Below are 20,080 nucleotides of genomic sequence, written 5' to 3'. Positions count from 1 at the left end.
AGGCCAGAGGTGGCGGCGCTATCTGCGTCGTTCCCTTCTTGAAGGCATCGCCGTGGAGAAGTTCAAGGCCACTCTCTGCTACCTCCGGGGGAAACCCCAGATCGGATGATCGGGTGACTGCGGCGCTCTGGTGTCGTTCCTTCCTTTGGGGGCGTCATTCTTGGAGGTACACACGTGATCGAGGGACCAAAGGACGGATTCTTTGGTGGAGCGGTGCTTCATCCTACACACTGATGGCGACGGATCTTGACGGCGTGGTGCAATGCAGATTCAGAGTTCGCTGTGGGAGGATGGACTCGCGCAGGAGGACGACGCTGTCGGGCGTCGTGGTGGCGTCGATGACAGAGAGACCTGGCACGGTACATGCAACAGTACAGCTCTGAAGATGGATTGATGGCAGGTGGCTGCGGCGGCCTCGTACCCGGCAAGCGTCCTGGTTGAGTGCGTCGGACTGGTAGGTGCCCCATACCCGACAGGCGTCCTGGTTGAGGAGTGCATCAGACTGGTAGATGCCCCATACCCGGCAAGCGTCCTGGTTGGGACCTCAGGTCTTAGATGGTTAGGTTTGGCTGCGATGTCTGTTTAGTATTAGACCCAAACTATCTGCGCCGCTTCATCAATTGGATAGGTGTAGCGACAGTTGTTGCTTAGACGGTGGCTTTAGTTTTGCTGTTGTATGGCTTTGTAAGGTCTTGTGAGAATAATTAATAAAGTGGCCGTATGCATCGACCAAATGCAGAGGCCGGGTGTCATCCTCCTTTTCTAAAAATAAAAAATAAAAAATGGAGTTTTCCAACTTGATATTCAAAATTAGTGCACCTTGCCTGTTCATTTCTAGGACAACTAAAATTGAGAGATACTGGCATTTACCTCAATAAAGTGAGACAAATAGGGCTTCCTTTCTATCTAACAAGAGGCGCAACAAATCTCACGCATCTCATCCAAAGTACAACGTTCAGTCACAATGTTTTACATGAGAAGTAGAACGGGCAGCAGCATGGCGATTAGCCAAGTCAACCAGAAAGATTGAGATTGTGAAGCAGAACTATCTTGGCTCGCAGGTCCAGAAGCCATACCACTGCCATTGGCACCGGTGCTGCAGATAGAACCAAACCTCATTGTTAGTATAGAACAACGTAGAAGTTTGAACTTACAAGAACACCAAAGAAGTACGACTCACCTTCCTGCGAATTTACATGAACCATGGCCTGCAAGTTTAAATTCAGGGGAAACTTTGTTTAAGCTCATGTCACAAACCAAAGCGGTGATTGCAATATTGTAACAGCAAACACTTGAATAACAAGACAGAACCTTATATTAGAATGTGAGTAACTACAAGATGACTGTCACGATTTTCTAACCAACTAATGGTATATGGTTTCTATATATTAGCATGACCAGATCAGATGATTGGCTTCGGACTCCTACCCATGTTTATAATGCCTCATTCGATATACAAGGAAACAAACATGTACATTCAGTACTACAACCATAGATCTGTTTTCCTTGTATTGGTTTCCAATAGTGTCTGAGCCGCGTGGTGAATAAACAATAGCGTCTGAATCTTGCTGGTTGGTTTCCAATAGTGTCTAAGCCGTATGGAGAATAAACAAGCCAAGTCATCAGGATTGGTCAAACCAATACTTCCACAATTGAGCTACTTCCAGTTCTGTTTGGACCAAAGCAACCTTCTGTGAATATATGCCGTATGCCAAGAAGGCATGTAAAAACCATGTCGATTCTAACATGTGAGAGGGCAGGTAAAGTTTGCCACTTCTTACTGACACGTCTGACCATTCCTGGTGACTAAAAACAGGAAGATTTGCCAATTAGGCATCATTCGCATAGAGTTTCTGTGCAGGCGTGCATTGGCAGAATCTTAGAGACAAAGCAGCAATTGAGCTTCTTAGCTCAACCTACCAGACTAATTAGCATAAAGTATTCAAGAAAACTTATGCTAAGATACAATAAATTTTTGACGGCAGATTAAGGACACAGAAAACAAAATAGAGCAAATACACAGATTAGAGGAGCTATGATGGCTAATGATTAGGTGAAACTTCTAAAAATCTGCACCGCAGTTTTCACAGGATACAAAAAGCTTTCTGTTTCACCCCTAGTATTAGAGGATGAACGAAGAATAAAGATTGCTAAAGGTTGCACAAAGTTACACGCAAGAAGTAAATCAGCCAATCAGGTCATATGAAATCTCCTTTTTAGTGTTGAGATAGTGAGACCAACGATACATGAATACTCAAACCTGCATCTAGTGAGTGATTCTGTAGTTAGTTCTACTATGGCAGTACCTACGAGCTAATACATGAATACTCGGGAGGAAATTTAGCTTACTTGGATCCGTAGATGATATCGTTGCTGTGCTATTAAAGTTGCATGTTCCTCCACTTGCTTGTGTTCTATGATAATAATCATTGAAAGCATACGAAGCAACAGCTACAGTGTCATCTGGTTTGTAGCACGGCTGCCCAGGTTGAATTGCGCTGCAGTTTGCGGAACCAGGGCCACATGCCCAATCCAAAGTTTGCTTCAATGCACTATGGGGTGCACTTGAATTTGCCACACAAAACATCCCGTGCAAAGCCGGTGAATCAGTACTAGCTGTAGCCACATCTTCAAATGTCAGGGAGTACACTGCACTTGCATTGCTAAACATAATCCCCCAACTTTCCCCCGAAACAGATCCTGACCGAAGATCCTCACTGAACAACTCAAACAGGTATGTGCTTACTTGATTATTTGGCTGGCTAGGGGTACCAGAGTTATTTAGTACATGGCGTATGAGATTTGTATTGTAGGCCAGAGCATTATCAACATCCGCAGCCGGTTCTTTGCGTGCACTATGCCATGGCCAACCAGAAGCTGTGACCATAACAGGAATATCGGTGAAATTCATTGCTTTCATTGAGTTGTATGTGGCATCAACCATAGCGTCAAACATATTGGTATAGAACAAATTGGTGTTCGGATCTGCAATCTGACTGTTGGGATTGAGTGATCGAAACAGGGCATACTCTAAAGGGAATACACCTTGCCCTTTCACATAGCCATAGTATGGTTGAGCATTAAGCATGAAGGAAGATCCTGTCTTCTTCAGAAATCCAAGATACTGTAACATTACTGAGCTCCATGTCGAGTTGAAAGTGGCAGTAGAAGGAGGAAATGCCTTAGAGATCATATCCATTGAATGAGGACTTGATAGTTTCACCTGGGTATTGAGGTTCGCAGCCAACAGTGCGGATTGGAGGAATTGCAATGCAGGTACTAGAACAAGAGCTGCATTTGGGACAGTAGTAAGAATCTCATCACCCACGGCAATATACGTGATGTTTGTTGCTGGAATGTAGGCAGCAACATTCTTGTTAATCCAATCAGCAGCTGTCGGACGAGATTGCCCCACGCGGAGCAGCTGATTATTTGGCACACCAACCATCACTTCAATTCCAGTATTCGCAAGGGCGACTAGCATCTCATGGTCTGAATCAACCAAGCGAACATGTTGAATCTTCTTGGCTTTAAGGATGGAGACTATGTCTGATGCTGATGGCAGGTCTGACACGTTAGTGCCAATGTTGATACCAACAAATGCTCCTACATAGAACAGAAAACAGTAACAAATTTATGTGAAGGAAAATATGATACAAAAAAGGATGTATGATTGTATGCATTATCTTCTATTTTCTTCACTTCAGAACAATAAATTATGTTTTCCTCAAACTAGGCACTGGCACACTGGGAAATCGGATTGCATTAACACAATGAAGTATACTAACCATGTTCAAAGCACTCATGTAATTTAAAAAAACATCCATGTGTTAGTACCTGAAGCATTGTAAACCATGAGCATCAACAGCATCAGCACGGCCTCTAGTCTGTCGGGCGACATATTGTTGCGCCCAAGCATCTGATCAGTTATAATCCAGGAGCTTCTTACAAACTCCTGATCAAACCTGAAATATCAACACCTCATGCATTATTTCAGTCACTCAACAAGAACATAAACAACTAGTTTTACCAACAAAAATAACTCCTGAAATGTGAATGTATATTGGGGAAACATTAATGATGTGAAATGGTAGCAATGCTTTCACATCTGTATAAACTGGATTGGTTAGGATATGATAAGCTGCTCTCGCACCTTAAGCTGGAAAAAGGAACCGAATCGATCCATCGCTGGAAGGATTGGACTAGTGGGATGCAATGAAGCAAACAAATCAGGGCGAAAGAATGACGTTTTGGTTTCAATCGCTCGCTCCCTGCGGCAAAGAAAGAATCCCTGAGACGAGCTAAAGGGAGAAGAGCAACAAGTGAGCCTAGCAAGGGGCGAATTTTGGGGCTGAATCAGGAGAAGACGAACAGACGAGAGGAGGACAAGCAACAAACGAACAAGGAAAACAAGACGGCGCTCCGAGAAACGCAACTGCTGGCGACACCACAATCGCAAGAACAGGACGGCAACAAGGGGAGGCAACAAACCACCTTCTGTCCCCGGCCTTGGAGCTGGGCGTATTCTGCTGTGAGCTGCGAAAAACAGGGTCCGAGTGGGAGCTGCGTGTGCCGCAGATCCAACTTCGGCTCAAGCTTACCGGAGGCGAGGCACGGAGGCACTGCTCAGCGGGGCGAGAAGGAGGAGGAGGGGTGCTAACCTGGTCGACGGAGGTGGAAGACGACCGCCGGGCCGTCGCGTCGCCGTCGCCGGAGGGGGCGCGAGCTTCAGGCGGGGTGGAGCTCGGGGCAAGGGGGGCGGCCGCCGGGCCGTCGGCCGTCGCCGGAGGGCAGAGGGACTTGGAGGCGTAGCGCTCGGGGGAGCTTCACCGGAGGGAGGCGGAGGCGCCGCTGTCGGTCGCTAGGCGACGGAGGAGATCGGGAGGCGTCGCGCCGTCGAGCCCCCCGGTAACAATCTCGCTCGCTCTACCACCCTGCCATTTTCCGCCCCCGCGTGACACTTGTTCTCCGGGTAGAAGCTCTGCAATTCATTACTCCCAGCCCATCATGCCCATCCGTCGCACCATATATGCAGCTCGTCCTCGCCGCAGAGCAAGAGACCAGGCCGACTTATTACCGCCGTGTTTACACTAGTGTGTGCACTGGCATCGACCTTTTGCTTTTGGGTACTTAATAGAGAATGTGTGCCCTGCACATGTCACTTGACAGGTGGATCCATAGGTGGCCAACGGGCTGGCTCGGGCACGGCACGCGCCTAAGCGGGCCTGACCCGCACGATCCGTGGCGGGCCGTGTTGTGCCGGCATGTTGCTTCACCTCGGCAAACGAGGACGAGATACATGGTCAATGGGCCGGCTTGCGTGCTTCTCGATCTTTTGGGCTGTTTTGGGTCATTCATGCTCTTTTGTCCCAATAACTTGGTAAAAAGTCCAGAAAAAATGATCCGCGGGCTTCACCTCGGCGGACGAGCACGGCACATGGCGTGCCACGGGCCACAACAATAATCACTTCTCAATTATGGAAGTATGGTCTTTCATGACAGAAAATGCGCGAATCATGAAAGTGTGTGTGGCAGTCATTGTAACGAGTCACCGTTAAGTTAACAGTAGGATTTTGGATCTGATACCATTAACTACGTGGCCAACTGACGATCCTTCACGTGTTGGCCTTCTATTAGACGATGAAGCTACGCATTGGTTGTTCATTGAAAGAAATGTCGCACGAACAATGGGCAGCGTGAGCCTATGAAGTAAGGACTGGTGGCACGACCCAATACAGGCCCATTAGTTAACAAAAAGCCAGCCCAGTCAAAGGCCTCTGGGCCTTAGTCCAAACTTCGCGGATATGGCCCATGCTAGGCCCCTTAATGACACACTAGGTAAATGCTTCCATGTTTCTCATCCGATCTACTCGTGTGACTAGAGTAACCTATTGGGGGATCTGCCGGAAAATACTCCCACACGGGGTTGGGCTGGTCGATAGACACATTATTCTCAACTCTTTGGTATACCTATGATCATTACAATTCCTTGTAATGTATCCCATCCAATAAATACGAAAAGGGCGGGGGTAGGATTTTACCTCTATCACGAGGGCCCTAAAACTAGGTAAATTGACTCTTCATTTTTCCTTTAGACTTTCCGACTCATTGTGGCGTCGCATGGAGGGTCTGCGGAATCTACATTGACATAGAGCCTCCGTCGACTATCAATGTGAAAACACTGACAAATGGGGGGATATGAGTTTCTCAAAAGAACGACAAAAAGAAGATAAAAGTATTGTTAAAAACGATATTTCCTATAGCTACGAAAGCTAGCGATCAACAAAGCTTTTGAACCAATGTATGAATTGTATGACAATATAAACCGGTCAACTAAAGAAGATGAACGACTAAATAACTAAAGAAAATTGAACATTGGGGATCTACAAATGAAAGTCTGAATGGGTAGTAATTAATTATTTGAGTGATAAGAAAGACATGCAGATTACAAACCTATACCTTTGACGAAGATTGTGCGCAAACCCATACACATTGTTTCTTGAGATGTGTAGATTACATAAAGAGGACTCTCACGGAACACCCACAGTAAAATAAAATTTGGGAGGTCATGAAAATATATTATAAATGACATCTGGTTAGACCAAAACAAAAGCAAATACAAAGACCCTCATGAGGACGGAGGAACGCGCGGTCCAGGATCTAAAACATCTAAGGTGTGAATGACAAGAACGACACCAACAACTAAGTAGCAATGCAATTCAAGAAAATCAATCAATTACTATCAACCACACACAGTAAAAACTAATACCAAAATTAGAAGATACGTATCTCTTTGAGCAAAGCATGAATACTAACGCTAATAAACATATGGATTTAATCTATATTTAACTCTTTGGCAGTGACCTGGCAAACAAAATAAAAAGTGGGGTCCATCAACCCCAGGGAAACCTAGGAAAATAATTCACTCGTATAAAAAATTCCCTCCTCATCCAAACTAGACAAAACACACATACATCCACTTATATGCAACATATGATTCGTCGGCCTTGCAACGTACCTTGATGAAGACACCAACTAGTCATTGGCCGGCACACGCCGAAAATGAAGAAAAACACAAGGAAAACAATGTAGATGGTCTTACCTGTTCTGCGGGGTGATGAGCTTTCTGCCACCACCCCTCCCCCTTGCAGCCCACCACTCTTTTCATACATGTCCCATGAGGATCGTATATGTTTGTCTCTTGCCAGACGCACTCTTAGGGCATGTACAATTCATAGCCTCAAAGTGATGTCTCTATGCCATGTAGGATCGGATGTTAGAGCTTTGGATGAAGCAGCAGGATCCTCTGCAGGAGGCGGGTACTTGAGGGGAAAAGTGTGGTCTGGTGCATAAAGCTGAAAAAGTGTTGAAGTGGAAAGTAGAGAAACATGTGTAGGGAGAGTCTTTATTTTCTATTCATTGGTACCTCAAGCTACTTTTTATGCATGCCCTTATTGCATCTCATGTAAAAGGATCGAGAAGAGGTATCTAGAGTGATGTAGGGTGGAACCCTATAGAGAAGATCTTTCACGAATTGGAGGTGGAATCCCCAAGAACAAGATGAACAAAGGAGGGAAAACAAGAGGAGCACTCAAGAACAAGTCAAATCACACATCCACTAGACAATCAAACACATAAGATCCACAAGGTACATGAACAACAAAGGGAAATAAGATACATGGTAGAGTTCATCCCAAATCCTATGAAGGAGATGAGGGCTTGATGATCCTATGATTGGGATCCTTCCCCAAGAAGGAGGTCTTGATGTTTGGTCACTCCAAGAGGAGGTCTCGATCTCCTAGTGGAGTGGATCCATGGAGCAAAGCTCACAAATGTGTATCAACTACTTTGCTTACCCTAACAAATGGTCTAGGTACGGATTATATAGGTATGGGGACGAAGTGGATGAAGAGGAGGCCCAAATAGCAGCTCACAGCCGTCCATCCTATAGGGCCCGTGCGCACGGGGTAAGTTGGGCCCGTGCGCACGGGGGTCCCGTGGGCACGGTACAGGCCCGTGCGCACGGGGTGCTCCAGCGCCAGCTCCCTGAGTAGTCCGTGCGCACGGGGTCTCGGGGGCCCGTGCGCACGGGGGTCCCGTGGGCACGGTACAGGCCCGTGCGCACGGGGTGCTCCAGCGCCAGCTCCCTGAGTAGTCCGTGCGCACGGGGTCTCGGGGCCCGTGCGCACGGGGTCGCCTGGGACTTCCTGTCCAGCTCCTGTTGAGTTCCATCTTCTTCCTTGTGGCCTTGGGGTCCTTCTCCTTGGCCTCCGGGAAGCTCCTTAGCTGCTTGGCGGCGGTCGTCCTCGTAACTGAAGATGCACAACGTTCCGTGGTGAGGTAGTAGCCAAGTCCTATGGATATTCATGTAAATCTTGAAGAGGAGCGGGTTCACCTTAAGTCCGGTAGGTCCACTTGGGGCTTGATGTGCTATGAAGGTGTACATGGAGATGAACGTGGGATGCTCCGTATCATCTCCTCCCCCTTTGGAAAGATCCGACCTCGGATCGTAAACCGTATCGCCATGTACACGGTAGGCATGGTTGTACCATAGGTCGATGTCGTGGCACACCGCAACTTGAAGGTCCATAGGGTCCATCTCCAATGCCGGTCCTCCATCCAATAGATGTATCATGTAGACAACAAGAAGGAAACAACAATGAAAGAATGGCCCATCCAATATGCATATTTGAAGATGGCTCGAAGGGAAGGAGTTCACCTTTAGGAGATTCTCACAAATGTTGGTGTTGCACATCATGTACGCCTTCACATAACCAAAATGTGTCTTTATGGTACCGCCTTGTGAATCCTTCAAAATGAAAGAACATGAGAAACACTTGGAAAAACAAATGAGGTTAGTGCAAAAGCAAGACCTATCATTCGAGGGGCGAGATACCCAACAAGTGTATGCATCATGCTCATCATAAGAAAGGACAAGGGAGCATTTCATGGTATGTAGGCATATGATGCGAGAACAACCAAATACAAGAGGCTCAAGGAAAGAAGTATGCATCACAAGTAAGGTGTCAAAGTCTCCATGATCAATAAGCATAGTATGGTTGCACTCAATACAAGTGGATATGAAAGAGGCAACTAATGGACACAAGAGACAATGAACAAGATATATCATGTGAGAGGCATGAGCATATATGTCATCAACCCAAGAAAGCAAGTAATAGTGGAACATGGGTGATGCAACATAGCAAGCAATCATAGCAATCAAGTCAAGCAAGCTAGTAGTGCGAAGATGCAACATACTAGGAGGAATCATGGTAAGCATGTCATGTGTGCAAATAGTGGGCATGAATAATGCACATGACATATCACAAGCGTGAAAGCAAGGTATAAGCAAAATAGTATCAATAGCATGGGGCACATGATAAACATGGCAATAGCAACACGGATCTCCACCAAGCATGCAAATACACATAGAAGTATCATAATGTTGAAACATGGGTAGATGCAAGCAAGGGTCACAATTGCATGGCAAAGGCATAGAAGCAATCATAGCATGCAAAGTGAACACGGTAAAATGAGCATAATGTGACAAGTGGTAAATGGCCCATAGCCGTGTGAGAGCCAAGTAGAGGAGTTGCGCGTAGTCCTTGCGTGAAGGGGACTGTGGTAAGGATAGTCCATTGGATCCCAAAGCATCGTTGCTCTCAAGAGCTCGTTTCGTCAACTCTTGGGATTGAGAGGTTGACAAGTATTCATGGGTACCTACACAAAAGAGACACAATCCAAAGAAATTGTGCGCGTGGTAAATGTACACATCATCCATCATGATGTGTATGTGCACATGTGAGTTAGCACAAGATAAGCATCGCTCAAAGAAATTTGATGCATGGTATAAGAACATGTCATCCATCATGAAAGAATAGTTATTATGTATGACATGATGGGGACACAAATTGAGAATGCAAGTATATGGCACATCAAAAGCATGTTTATTCATGGGGAGCATATGGTGCACACAAGTATGGGGATCATGCAATGAATGGGATGGATCAAAATCTCCTAAAATGTACGAGGAAACTATGGGGGCCTCCTCATGAGCAATAGCGGAAATATCATATGGAGAAAATGGACAACATCCAAAACAATGCATATCCGAAGCTAGGTGGTCATGGCATGGCATATGAGATAAATGATGCAAAGGGAGCATATCAATATCATCACAAGAGAAACAAATGCCAATAACCATGGGCTTGTCATCTATGCCATATGTGCAAATGGGATTTATTTTAATGGGGCATGCATAGTTACTATGTTGAGATTGAAATGATGCAATATGGGAGATCTCTCTCATAGCATATGACAAGTTCAATGGGTTGTCAAACATGATGTGACCAATAGAATTTTCACATGATATCCTATGGAGCATAGCATCACAGCTAGGCAACTCAACATGCTCATCATCATATTCATCATAAATAGGTAAGTCAAGGCATGAAGAAGTTTCACTAGCATGAAGCATGGTAATATGTGGGTCAACATCATGGGAGCAATCACTATCAAGAGAGTCCACTAGTGGGACAAGATAAGCACCCTCACCTATGTTACCTTGGGAGCGTCGCTCATGTGTTGTAGGTGAGGTGTTGAAGATCGTCTCGTTGTTATCTTCATCTTGATGGAACCATGTGGGGGGTGCATCATATTCCACCATGGCCATCGTCGTGTCCAAAGGGAGGACGTAGTCATCGCGAATCGGTGCGTCATCATATATGGGTCCTAGAACCAAAGAAGAAAACACGCTAGGAGTAGAGGTTAAGTCATTAGAAATCATGGTGGCCTCACATGCCGTGTCAACTACCTCACTCACTAAGTGTTGTGGCTCACTCACTCCCTCAAGGATGCACTCACTCATATTGTTGGTGGAGTCACTCAAATGGCGCTCAACCTCACATAGGATGTGTGGCATGCTCTCATGTGTGGGGCTAGTGGTGGTCACACTCATTCTCTCATAGGAAATGCTCTCAATGTCACGTATGGTGGAGTCACTTATGTCACTCATGTGGTGGTGGCTCTCCTCACATGGCAAATGTGGCATCTCGACATATGTGGGTGTCGGAGAGATGTAGGTGCAAATGTCTCCATGCGCGGTCTCGTAGCTTAACTTGGAGGATGAGTCCAATATGGGCACCATCTTCATGTTGTTGAAGAGGTTCGCGCTTGTCGCCGTAGTCGAAGGGGATGGCCCTTGCTCGACCGTCTTGTCGCCGTCTTGGTGTTGGAGGTCCATATGATGTGGCACCTCATAGCTCGTCTCCATGACCGAAGGGAGTTTCCCATGCTCGGCCATCATCCTTGAGGGGCTTCCGAAGATCGAAGTGTCGCCCTCGCTCGTAGGTGGTCGCCTTGGACTTGATGAAGTCGTTGTAGGCGTACTCGTGGGAAGTAGGTGAAGATGTCGTACGTCCAAAGGCGAAGATGCCTTGATAGCACTTGGCGAAGATGTCAAAGTGGTTGGTGTAGCCGTAGCGCCGTCTTGGTGGTGCTCGTCTCGCGGTCTTCTCTTGTGCTTATGAAGCTTCGACTTGGCGTGAAGTAGGGCTTGTTGGGACTTGTGCACTTGCGCTTGTGGAGCATCTTCATGATGATGATGTCGTTGTCGTGCTTGAGCTCGTAGTAGATGTCGTTCGTTGTCGTCGTGCACATGATGCTTGGAGGTGACTTGCCCTTCATGACGATGTTGATCACGAACGTGATGGTGGTCGCCATGTAGATGTGGACGAGGACGATTTGCACTTGCATCTTTTTCGCGCTCCGAAGACTTGTGGCTTGAACGTCACCGCCTTGAAGATGATGAAGGGGAAGAAGACTTGATCAAGGCTCTAATCTCCTCCATCCTTGCGTCTTGCTCCTCCTTTTGTGCGGCAAGCTTGTTGTCTATGTAGTCCCTTTTCCTTGCTTCAGAGAGATGAATGTCGATGGAGAGGTTCTCGATGCGCTCTCGCAATCTTGGATTGTGCGCCTTGCATTTGTCGTTGTAGATCAAAGATGGACGCTTTTGTGATGTAGTTGTTCACACCGTCGTTGTTGTCATAGACCGGAGAGGAAATGCCTTGCCTATCCATCACAAGACTCGAGTAGAGGTGAGTAGGAAATGAGATAAACAATACCAAGTTACCTTTTCCCAAAGTTGAGGATGTATCTTGTATCACTCAATGTGAAATGAAAGAATAGTGGAATTGGTACCGGACTTGTTCACTCACACCTACAAAGTAAAGCTTATGGTAGAGCTCGGTGAGGATAGTGGCACAAAAATTTGATGCAAAATGTTAGCAAGAGTCAATAATGTTGGAAAAGATTCACAAATTCGCAAGTGAAACAAGTAGACCAATAGCAAATGTGGTACACGGAAACACACACACGGATAGATAAATGGGGTCGTGCAACCAAGGAATGAGCACAAAATGTGGAGTCCACGGAAAACGCTCGTGTTGCACAACTCAAGAGAGACGCTAGCACGATTGCTCAATAGGCGGATACGACACTTGTGCACAACCTATAAGATGCAAAATGGATAAACTTTCTATCCCAAGTATGCTATGTATGTATGGTTCCCGGTATTTCTCTCAAGATGATCCAAGATGATCGGATATGACAATCTTATGTGCAATGGGGTATGATGCTATGGCACTTGCTCACGAGCTCTTTGCTCTATTTTTGCTTAAAAGCTTTTTCTCTTTTTTTTCAATGGCCACTTTTGCACAATGCACAAACCAAGATAGCAATTGTATATATGCAGGAACAAACTTGTGACACAATGGATGATATGATACCAATATGATATGGTATGTATGCAGTGGAATGGTGGATCACTAATGTGCACAAGTAATGTTGCCGACAATACTCAAATGGCTAGTCTCGATAGGTAAGTGACGCAAAATGGGCTAGGGGTTAACAATGCAATTGCAAGGGGAATATACAATGGTGTCGTCGAGGTTACCGTCCTTTGCGATGATGAGTAGCGGTGTTCTTGATGTAGATACCAAGATGATGTAGACCCGTCCCTAGGTAGCCGAAACACCTTAGGAAATGGTAAAAAACCGCAAACTCAAAATCTCAAATGACAAATGTCAAATGGTGGAAGTGGTGGTGGTTTGTGAAGAGGCAATTGTCCCTAAGTAGCCGAAACACCTTAGGATACTCACGTCGCCACTCAAACAACCATAAATGCTAAATGGAGTAAAATGGGTTAGGTTGCGGAAGGCTATGGTGGTTTTGCGGGTGATATGGTGGAAGGCCTAGGCAAAGATGCCAAAATTTCAAAATTTTGATGGAGTCAAATGGTGTGGGAACCTATCTAGGTGGATGGGGGATGTCAATAGCTACTCAACGAGCTAAAGAACGTGAAAATCGGACTCCGGATGTGGAAGTTATGGCCGAAATGGTGAACTGCACGCGGCTGTTTCTGGGAGGGCCGTGCACACGGGGTCTAGGGCCTGTGGGCACGGGGTCCCGTGCGCACGGTACACGTACCGAGGGCACAGGGTCACCTGGGACTCGCAGGTTTGGCGGATTTCTTGCGATCTGGGCGGCCAAATGGATGGATCTCGTGGCTGGGGAGTAACTGGGGTATGGGGGTGGTATGGGGTGGTATGGCAGTGGCCGAAACGCACTGGAAGGGCCGTGCGCACGGGGTCTGGCTAGCCCGTGTGCATGGGGTCCCGATGGCCCGTGTGCACGGGGTCCTCTGAGAGCGGACGAACTGCTCCGGATCCGTGGGGAAAATCCAATTTGAGGTCAAAAACGAAAGGTGGAAGGAAGTGGAAGATGGTAGAGGGGTGGATCTACTTGCTAAACACCAAATCCATGGACCAAATCCAACAAAATCTCATCAAACCAACAAATCACAAAAAAATTTGGGGCTATTTTTTGGTGGGGAATTTTCGGATTTAGGGCGAAATCAAACAAAACTAGGCTAGAAAACAAAGAGGGGGGCTCCAATTTCGTGAGAAACCAAGGCTCATGATACCATATGATGTAGGGTGGAACACTATAGAGAAGATCTTTCACGAATTGGAGGTGGAATCCCCAAGAACAAGATGAACAAAGGAGGGAAAACAAGAGGAGCACTCAAGAACAAGTCAAATCACACATCCACTAGACAATCAAAGACATAAGATCCACAAGGTACATGAACAACAAAGGGAAATAAGATACATGGTAGAGTTCATCCCAAATCCTATGAAGGAGATGAGGGCTTGATGATCCTATGATTGGGATCCTTCCCCAAGAAGTAGGTCTTAATGTTTGGTCACTCCAAGAGGAGGTCTTGATCTCCTAGTGGAGTGGATCCATGGAGCAAAGCTCACAAATGTGTATCAACTACTTTGCTTACCCTAACAAATGGTCTAGGTACGGATTATATAGGTATGGGGACGAAGTGGATGAAGAGGAGGCCCAAACAGCAGCTCACATCCGTCCATCCTGTAGGGCCCGTGCGCACGGGGTAAGTTGGGCCCGTGCGCATGGGGGTCCCGTGGGCACGGTACAGGCCCGTGCGCACGGGGTGCTCCAGCGCCAGCTCCCTGAGTAGTCCGTGCGCACGGGGTCTCGGGGGGCCGTGCGCACGGGGTCGCCTGGGACTTCCTGTCCAGCTCCTGTTGAGTTCCATCTTCTTCCTTGTGGCCTTGGGGTCCTTCTCCTTGGCCTCCGGGAAGCTCCTTAGCTGCTTGGCGGCGGTCGTCCTCGTACCTGAAGATGCACAACGTTCCGTGGTGAGGTAGTAGCCAAGTCCTATGGATATTCATGTAAATCTTGAAGAGGAGCGGCTTCACCTTAAGTCTGGTAGGTCCACTTGGGGCTTGATGTGCTATGAAGGTGTACATGGAGATGAACGTGGGATGCTCCATATCATGTAAAAGGATCGAGAAGAGGTATCTAGAGGGGGGTGATTAGTGTTGTAAATATGCCCTAGAGGCAATAATAAAATGGTTATTATTATATCTCCTTGTTCATGATAATTGTCTATTTTTCATGCTCTAATTGTATTAACTGGAAACCGTGATACATGTGTGAATACATAGACCACAACATGTCCCTAGTGAGCCTCTAGTTGACTAGCTCGTTGATCAATAGATGGTTATGGTTTCCTGACCATGGACATAGGATGTCATTGATAACAGGATCACATCATTAGGAGAATGATGTGATGGCCAAGACCCAATCCCAAGCATAGCACAAGATCATATAGTTCGTTTGCTAAGAGCTTTTCTAATGTCAAGTATCATTTCCTTAGACCATGAGATTGTGCAACTCCCGGATACCGTAGGCATGCTTTGGGTCTACCAAACGTCACAACGTAACTGGGTGGCTATAAAGGTGCACTACAGGTATCTCCGAAAGTGTCTGTTGGGTTGGCACGAGTCGAGACTGGGATTTGTCATTCCGTATGATGGAGAGGTATCTCTGGGCCCACTCGGTAATGCATCATCATAATGAGCTCAATGTGACTAAGTAGTTAGTCACTGGATCATGCATTACGGAACGAGTAAAGTGACTTGCCGGTAACGAGATTGAACGAGGTATTGGGATACCAATGATCGAATCTTTGGCAAGTAACATACCGATAGACAAAGGGAATTGTATACGGGATTGACTGAATCCTCGACATCGTGGTTCATCCGATGAGATCATCGTGGAACATGTGGGAGCTAGTATGGGTATCCAGATCCCGCTATTAGTTATTGGCCGGAGAGGTGTCTCGGTCATGTCTGCATGGTTCCCGAACCCGTAGGGTCTACACACTTAAGGTTCGGTGACGCTAGAGTTGTTATGGAAAATAGTATGTGGTTACCGAAGGTAGTTCAGAGTCCCAGATGTGATCCCGGACGTCACGAGGAGTTCCGAAATGGTTCGGCGGTGAAGATCGATATATTGGACGAAGGGTATTGGAGTCCGGAAGTGTTCCGAGGGTACTAGGCTATGGCCAGCATGACCGAAAGGTGTTTCGGGAGCCCCGACATGTGTTGTAGGGCCTCATGGGCCAAAGGGGAAGGGGCAAACCAGACCACTAAGGGGTGGTGCTCCCCCCACACCCTTTCCCATGTTATTTGGGGAGGTGGGGCGCCTCCACTTGGCTTGGGAGGTAATCCTCCACCTGCTTGGCTTTGGGGGCAAGTCTCCCTAGGATTTTCCCTAGGGAGATCCAATCTGCTTGGCCGCTGCCCCCTAGGGGAAACCCTAGGGCGCCTCCCCCTCTCCCCTTGCCCCTATATATAGTGTAGGGGTGGGAGGGAAGCCACACCTCTTCCCTGGCGTAGCCATCTCCCTCCTCCAACACCTCCTCCTCCTCCTCCGTAGTGCTTGGTGAAGCCCTGCCGGAGAACCACAAGCTACATCGCCACCATGCCGTCGTGCTGCTGGAGTTTTCCCTCAACTTCTCCTCTCCCCTTGCTGGATCAAGAAGGAGGAGACGTCCCCGGGCTGTACGTGTGTTGAACGCGGAGGCGCTGTCCGTTCGGCGCTTAGATCGGAATCGACTGCGATCTGAATCGCTTTGTGTACGACTCCACCGACCGCGTTCTTGCAACACTTCCGCATCGCAATCTTCAAGGGTATGAAGATGCACTCCCCTCTCTCTCGTTGCTAGTTACTTCATAGATTGATCTTGGTGATGCGTAGAATTTTTTTGAATTTCTGCTATGTTCCCCAACAGTGGCATCATGAGCTAGGTCTATGCGTAGTTTCTATGCACGAGTAGAACACAACTTGTTATGGGCGTCGATTTTGTCAGTTTACTTGCCACTACTAGTCTTATCTTGACTCAGCGGCATCGTGGGATGAAGCGGCCCGGACCGACCTTACACGTACGCTTACGTGAGACAGGTTCCACCAACTGACATGCACTAGTTGCATAAGGTGGCTAGCGGGTATCTGTCTCTCCCACTTTAATCGGATTGGATTCGATGAAAAGGGTCCTTATGAAGGGTAAATAGCAATTGGCATATCACATTGTGGTTTTGGCATAGGTAAGAAACGTTCTTACTAGAAACCTATAGCAGCCACGTAAAAAACTTGCAACAACAATTAGAGGACGTCTAACTTGTTTTTGCAGCATATGCCGTGTGATGTGATATGGCCAAAAGGATGTGATGAATGATATATATGTGATGTATGAGATTGATCATGTTCTTGTAATAGGAATCACGACTTGCATGTCGATGAGTATGACAACCGGCAGGAGCCATAGGAGTTGTCTTAATTTATTGTATGACCTCCGTGTCATTGAATAATGCCATGTAATTACTTTACTTTATTGTTAAACCGTTAGCCATAGTAGTAGAAGTAATAGTTGGCGAGACAACTTCATGAAGACACGATGATGGAGATCATGGTGTCATGCCGGTGATGATGATGATCATGGCGCCCCGAAGATGGAGATCAAAAAGAGCAAAATGATATTGGCCATATCATGTCACTATTTGATTGCATGAGATGTTTATCATGTTTTTGCATCTTATTTGCTTAGAACGATGGTAGCATAAATAAGATGATCCCTCATAAAATTTCAAGAAAGTGTTCCCCCTAACTGTGCACCGTTGCGAAGGTTCGTTGTTTCGAAGCACCACGTGATGATCGGGTGTGATAGATTCTAACGTTCGCATACAACGGTTGTAAGCCGGATTTACACATGCAAAACACTTAGGTTGACTTGACGAGCCTAGCATGTACAGACATGGCCTCGAAACACAAGAGACCGAAAGGTCGAACATGAGTCGTATAGCAGATGCGATCAACATGAAGATGTTCACCGATGATGACTAGTCCGTCTCACGTGATGATCGGACACGGCCTAGATGACTCGGATCATGTATCACTTAGATGACTAGAGGGATGTCTATCTAAGTGGGAGTTCATTAAATAATCAGATGAACTTAATTATCATGAACATAGTCAAAATGTCTTTGCAAATTATGTCGTAGCCTATGCTAGTGTTTCATGATATGTTCCTAGAGAAAATTTAGTTGAAAGTTGACAGTAGCAATTATGCGGACTGGGTCCGTATACTGAGGATTGTCCTCATTGCTGCACAGAAGGCTTATGTCCTTAAAGCACCGCTCGGTGTGCTGAACCTCGAGCGTCGTTTGTGGATGTTGTGAACATCTGACATACACGTTTTGATGACTACGTGATAGTTCAGTGCGTAATGTTAAACGGTTTAGAATTGAGGCACCAAAGACATTTTTGAAACGTTGCAGAACATATGAGATGTTCCAAGAGCTGAAATTAGGATTTCAGGCTCGTGTCCACGTCAAGAGGTATGAGACCTCCGACAAGTTTCTTAACCTGTAAACTAAGGGAGAAAAGCTCAATCATTGAGCATGTGCTCAGATTGTCTGAGTACTACAATCACTTGAATCGAGTGGGAGTTAATCTTCCAGATGAGATAGTGATGGTTCTCCAAAGTCACTGCCACCAAGCTATTAGAGCTTCGTGGTGAACTATAACATATCACGGATAAACATGATGACCTTGAGCAATTCGCGATGTTTGACACTGCGAAAGTAGAAATCGAGTAGGAGCATCAATTGTTGATGGTTAGTAAAACCACTAGTTTCAAGAAGGGCAGGGGTAAGAAGGGATACTTCATGAAACGGCAAATCAGTTGTTGCTCTAGTGAAGAAACCCAAGGTTGAACCCAAACCCGAGACTAAGTGCTTCTGAAATAAGGGGAACAGTCACTGAAGCGGAACTACCTTAGATACTTGGTAAATGAGAAGGCTGGCAAGGTCGACAGAAGTATATTGGATATACATTATGATGTGTATTTTACTAGTACTCCTAGTAGCACCAGGGTGTTTAAATACCGGTTCATTGCTAAGTGTTAGTAACTCGAAATAAAAAAAAGCTATGGAATAAACGAAGACTAGCTGAAGGTGAGATGACGATATATGTTGGAAGTGTTTCCAAGGTTGATGTGATCAAGCATCGCATGCTCCCTCTACCATCGATATTGGTGTTAAACCTAAATAATTGTTATTTGGTGTTTGCGTTGAGCATAGACATGATTGGATTATGTTCATCGCAATACGGTTATTCATTTAAGGAGAATAATGGTTACTCTGTTTATTTGAATAATACCTTCAATGGTCTTGCACCTAAAATGAGTTTATTGAATCTCGATCGTGGTGATACACATGTTCGTACCAAAAGTAATGATAGTACCACATACTTGTGGCACTGCCATTTGAGTCATATTGGTATAAAACGCATGAAGAAGCTCCATGTTGATGGATCTTTGGACTCACTCATTTTTTTTGAAAAGATTGAGACATGCGAACCATGTCTATTGGTATATACGCATGAAGAAACTCCATGCAGATGGATCGTTTGGACTCACTTGATTTTGAATCACTTGAGACATGCAAATCATACCACATGGGCAAGATGACTAAAAGGCCTCATTTTCAGTGAGATGGAACAATAGAGAAACTTGTTGGAAGTAATACATTTGATGTGTGCAATCCAATGAGTGCTGAGGCACATGGTGAATATCGTTATGCTCTTACTTCACAAATGATTTGAGTAGATGTTGAGTATATTTACTTGATGAAATACAAGTCTGAATTATTGAAAGGTTCAAACAATTTTAGAGTGAAGTTGAAGATCTTTGTGACAAGAGGATAAAATGTCTATGATATGATCATAGAGATAAATATCTGAGTTGTGAGTTTGGTACACAATTAATACATTGTGGAAATTGTTTCACAACTAATACCGCCTGGAACACCACAGTGTGATGGTGTGTCTGAACATCATAGCTACACCCTATTGGATATGGTGCATACCATGATGTCTCTTATCGAATTACCACTATCATTTATAGGTTCGGCATTAGAGACAACCGCATTCACTTCAAATAGGGCACCATGTAATTCCATTGAGATGACACCGTATGAACTTTAGTTTAGAGAAACTTAAGCTGTCATTTCTTAAAAGTTTGGGGTTGCGACGCTTATGTGGAAAAGTTTTAGCCTGATAAGCTCAAACCCAAAGCGGATAAATGCATCTTCATAGGACACCCAAAACAGTTGGGTATACCTCCTAATTCAGATCCGGAAGCAGAAGT

The 20,080-nt window shown here is 45.8% G+C and overlaps 1 protein-coding gene across 5 annotated transcripts; it reads right to left on the bottom strand.

Moving 5' to 3' along the window:
* Positions 1-844: 844 nt before the first annotated feature.
* On the bottom strand, positions 845-5,090 carry LOC119308544 (glucan endo-1,3-beta-glucosidase 4-like). Of its 5 annotated transcripts, XM_037584674.1 has the most exons (6): positions 4,662-5,090; positions 4,154-4,271; positions 3,838-3,965; positions 2,350-3,606; positions 1,181-1,208; positions 845-1,096 (listed from the first exon to the last, which is right to left on the bottom strand). In XM_037584674.1, the coding sequence occupies exons 3-6, from the start codon at positions 3,917-3,919 to the stop codon at positions 970-972; spliced, it is 1,494 nt and encodes a 497-aa protein (XP_037440571.1). In that variant the 5' UTR covers positions 3,920-3,965; positions 4,154-4,271; positions 4,662-5,090; the 3' UTR covers positions 845-969. The 5 variants fall into 5 exon arrangements, with proteins under 5 accessions (XP_037440571.1, XP_037440570.1, XP_037440573.1 ...); XM_037584673.1 differs by lacking the exon at positions 4,154-4,271; XM_037584676.1 differs by lacking the exons at positions 845-1,096; positions 1,181-1,208; positions 4,154-4,271 and adding an exon at positions 1,215-1,669.
* Between the last annotated feature and the right edge of the window lie 14,990 nt (positions 5,091-20,080).

The sequence above is a fragment of the Triticum dicoccoides genome, chromosome 5B (assembly GCF_002162155.2).
Source record: "Triticum dicoccoides isolate Atlit2015 ecotype Zavitan chromosome 5B, WEW_v2.0, whole genome shotgun sequence".
Lineage (NCBI taxonomy): Eukaryota > Viridiplantae > Streptophyta > Magnoliopsida > Poales > Poaceae > Triticum > Triticum dicoccoides.
This window is presented reverse-complemented; position numbering and strand designations above follow the sequence as displayed.

Excerpts from the sequence above, each read along its gene's own strand:
- LOC119308544 (XM_037584674.1), bottom strand. The coding sequence starts at position 3,919 with ATGCTTGGGCGCAACAATATGTCGCCCGACAGACTAGAGGCCGTGCTG. Across the intron at positions 3,607-3,837 it reads CATGGTTTACAATGCTTCAG|GAGCATTTGTTGGTATCAAC; the intron begins GTACTAACACAT and ends TGTTCTATGTAG. Across the intron at positions 1,209-2,349 it reads GATATCATCTACGGATCCAA|GCCATGGTTCATGTAAATTC; the intron begins GTAAGCTAAATT and ends TTAAACTTGCAG.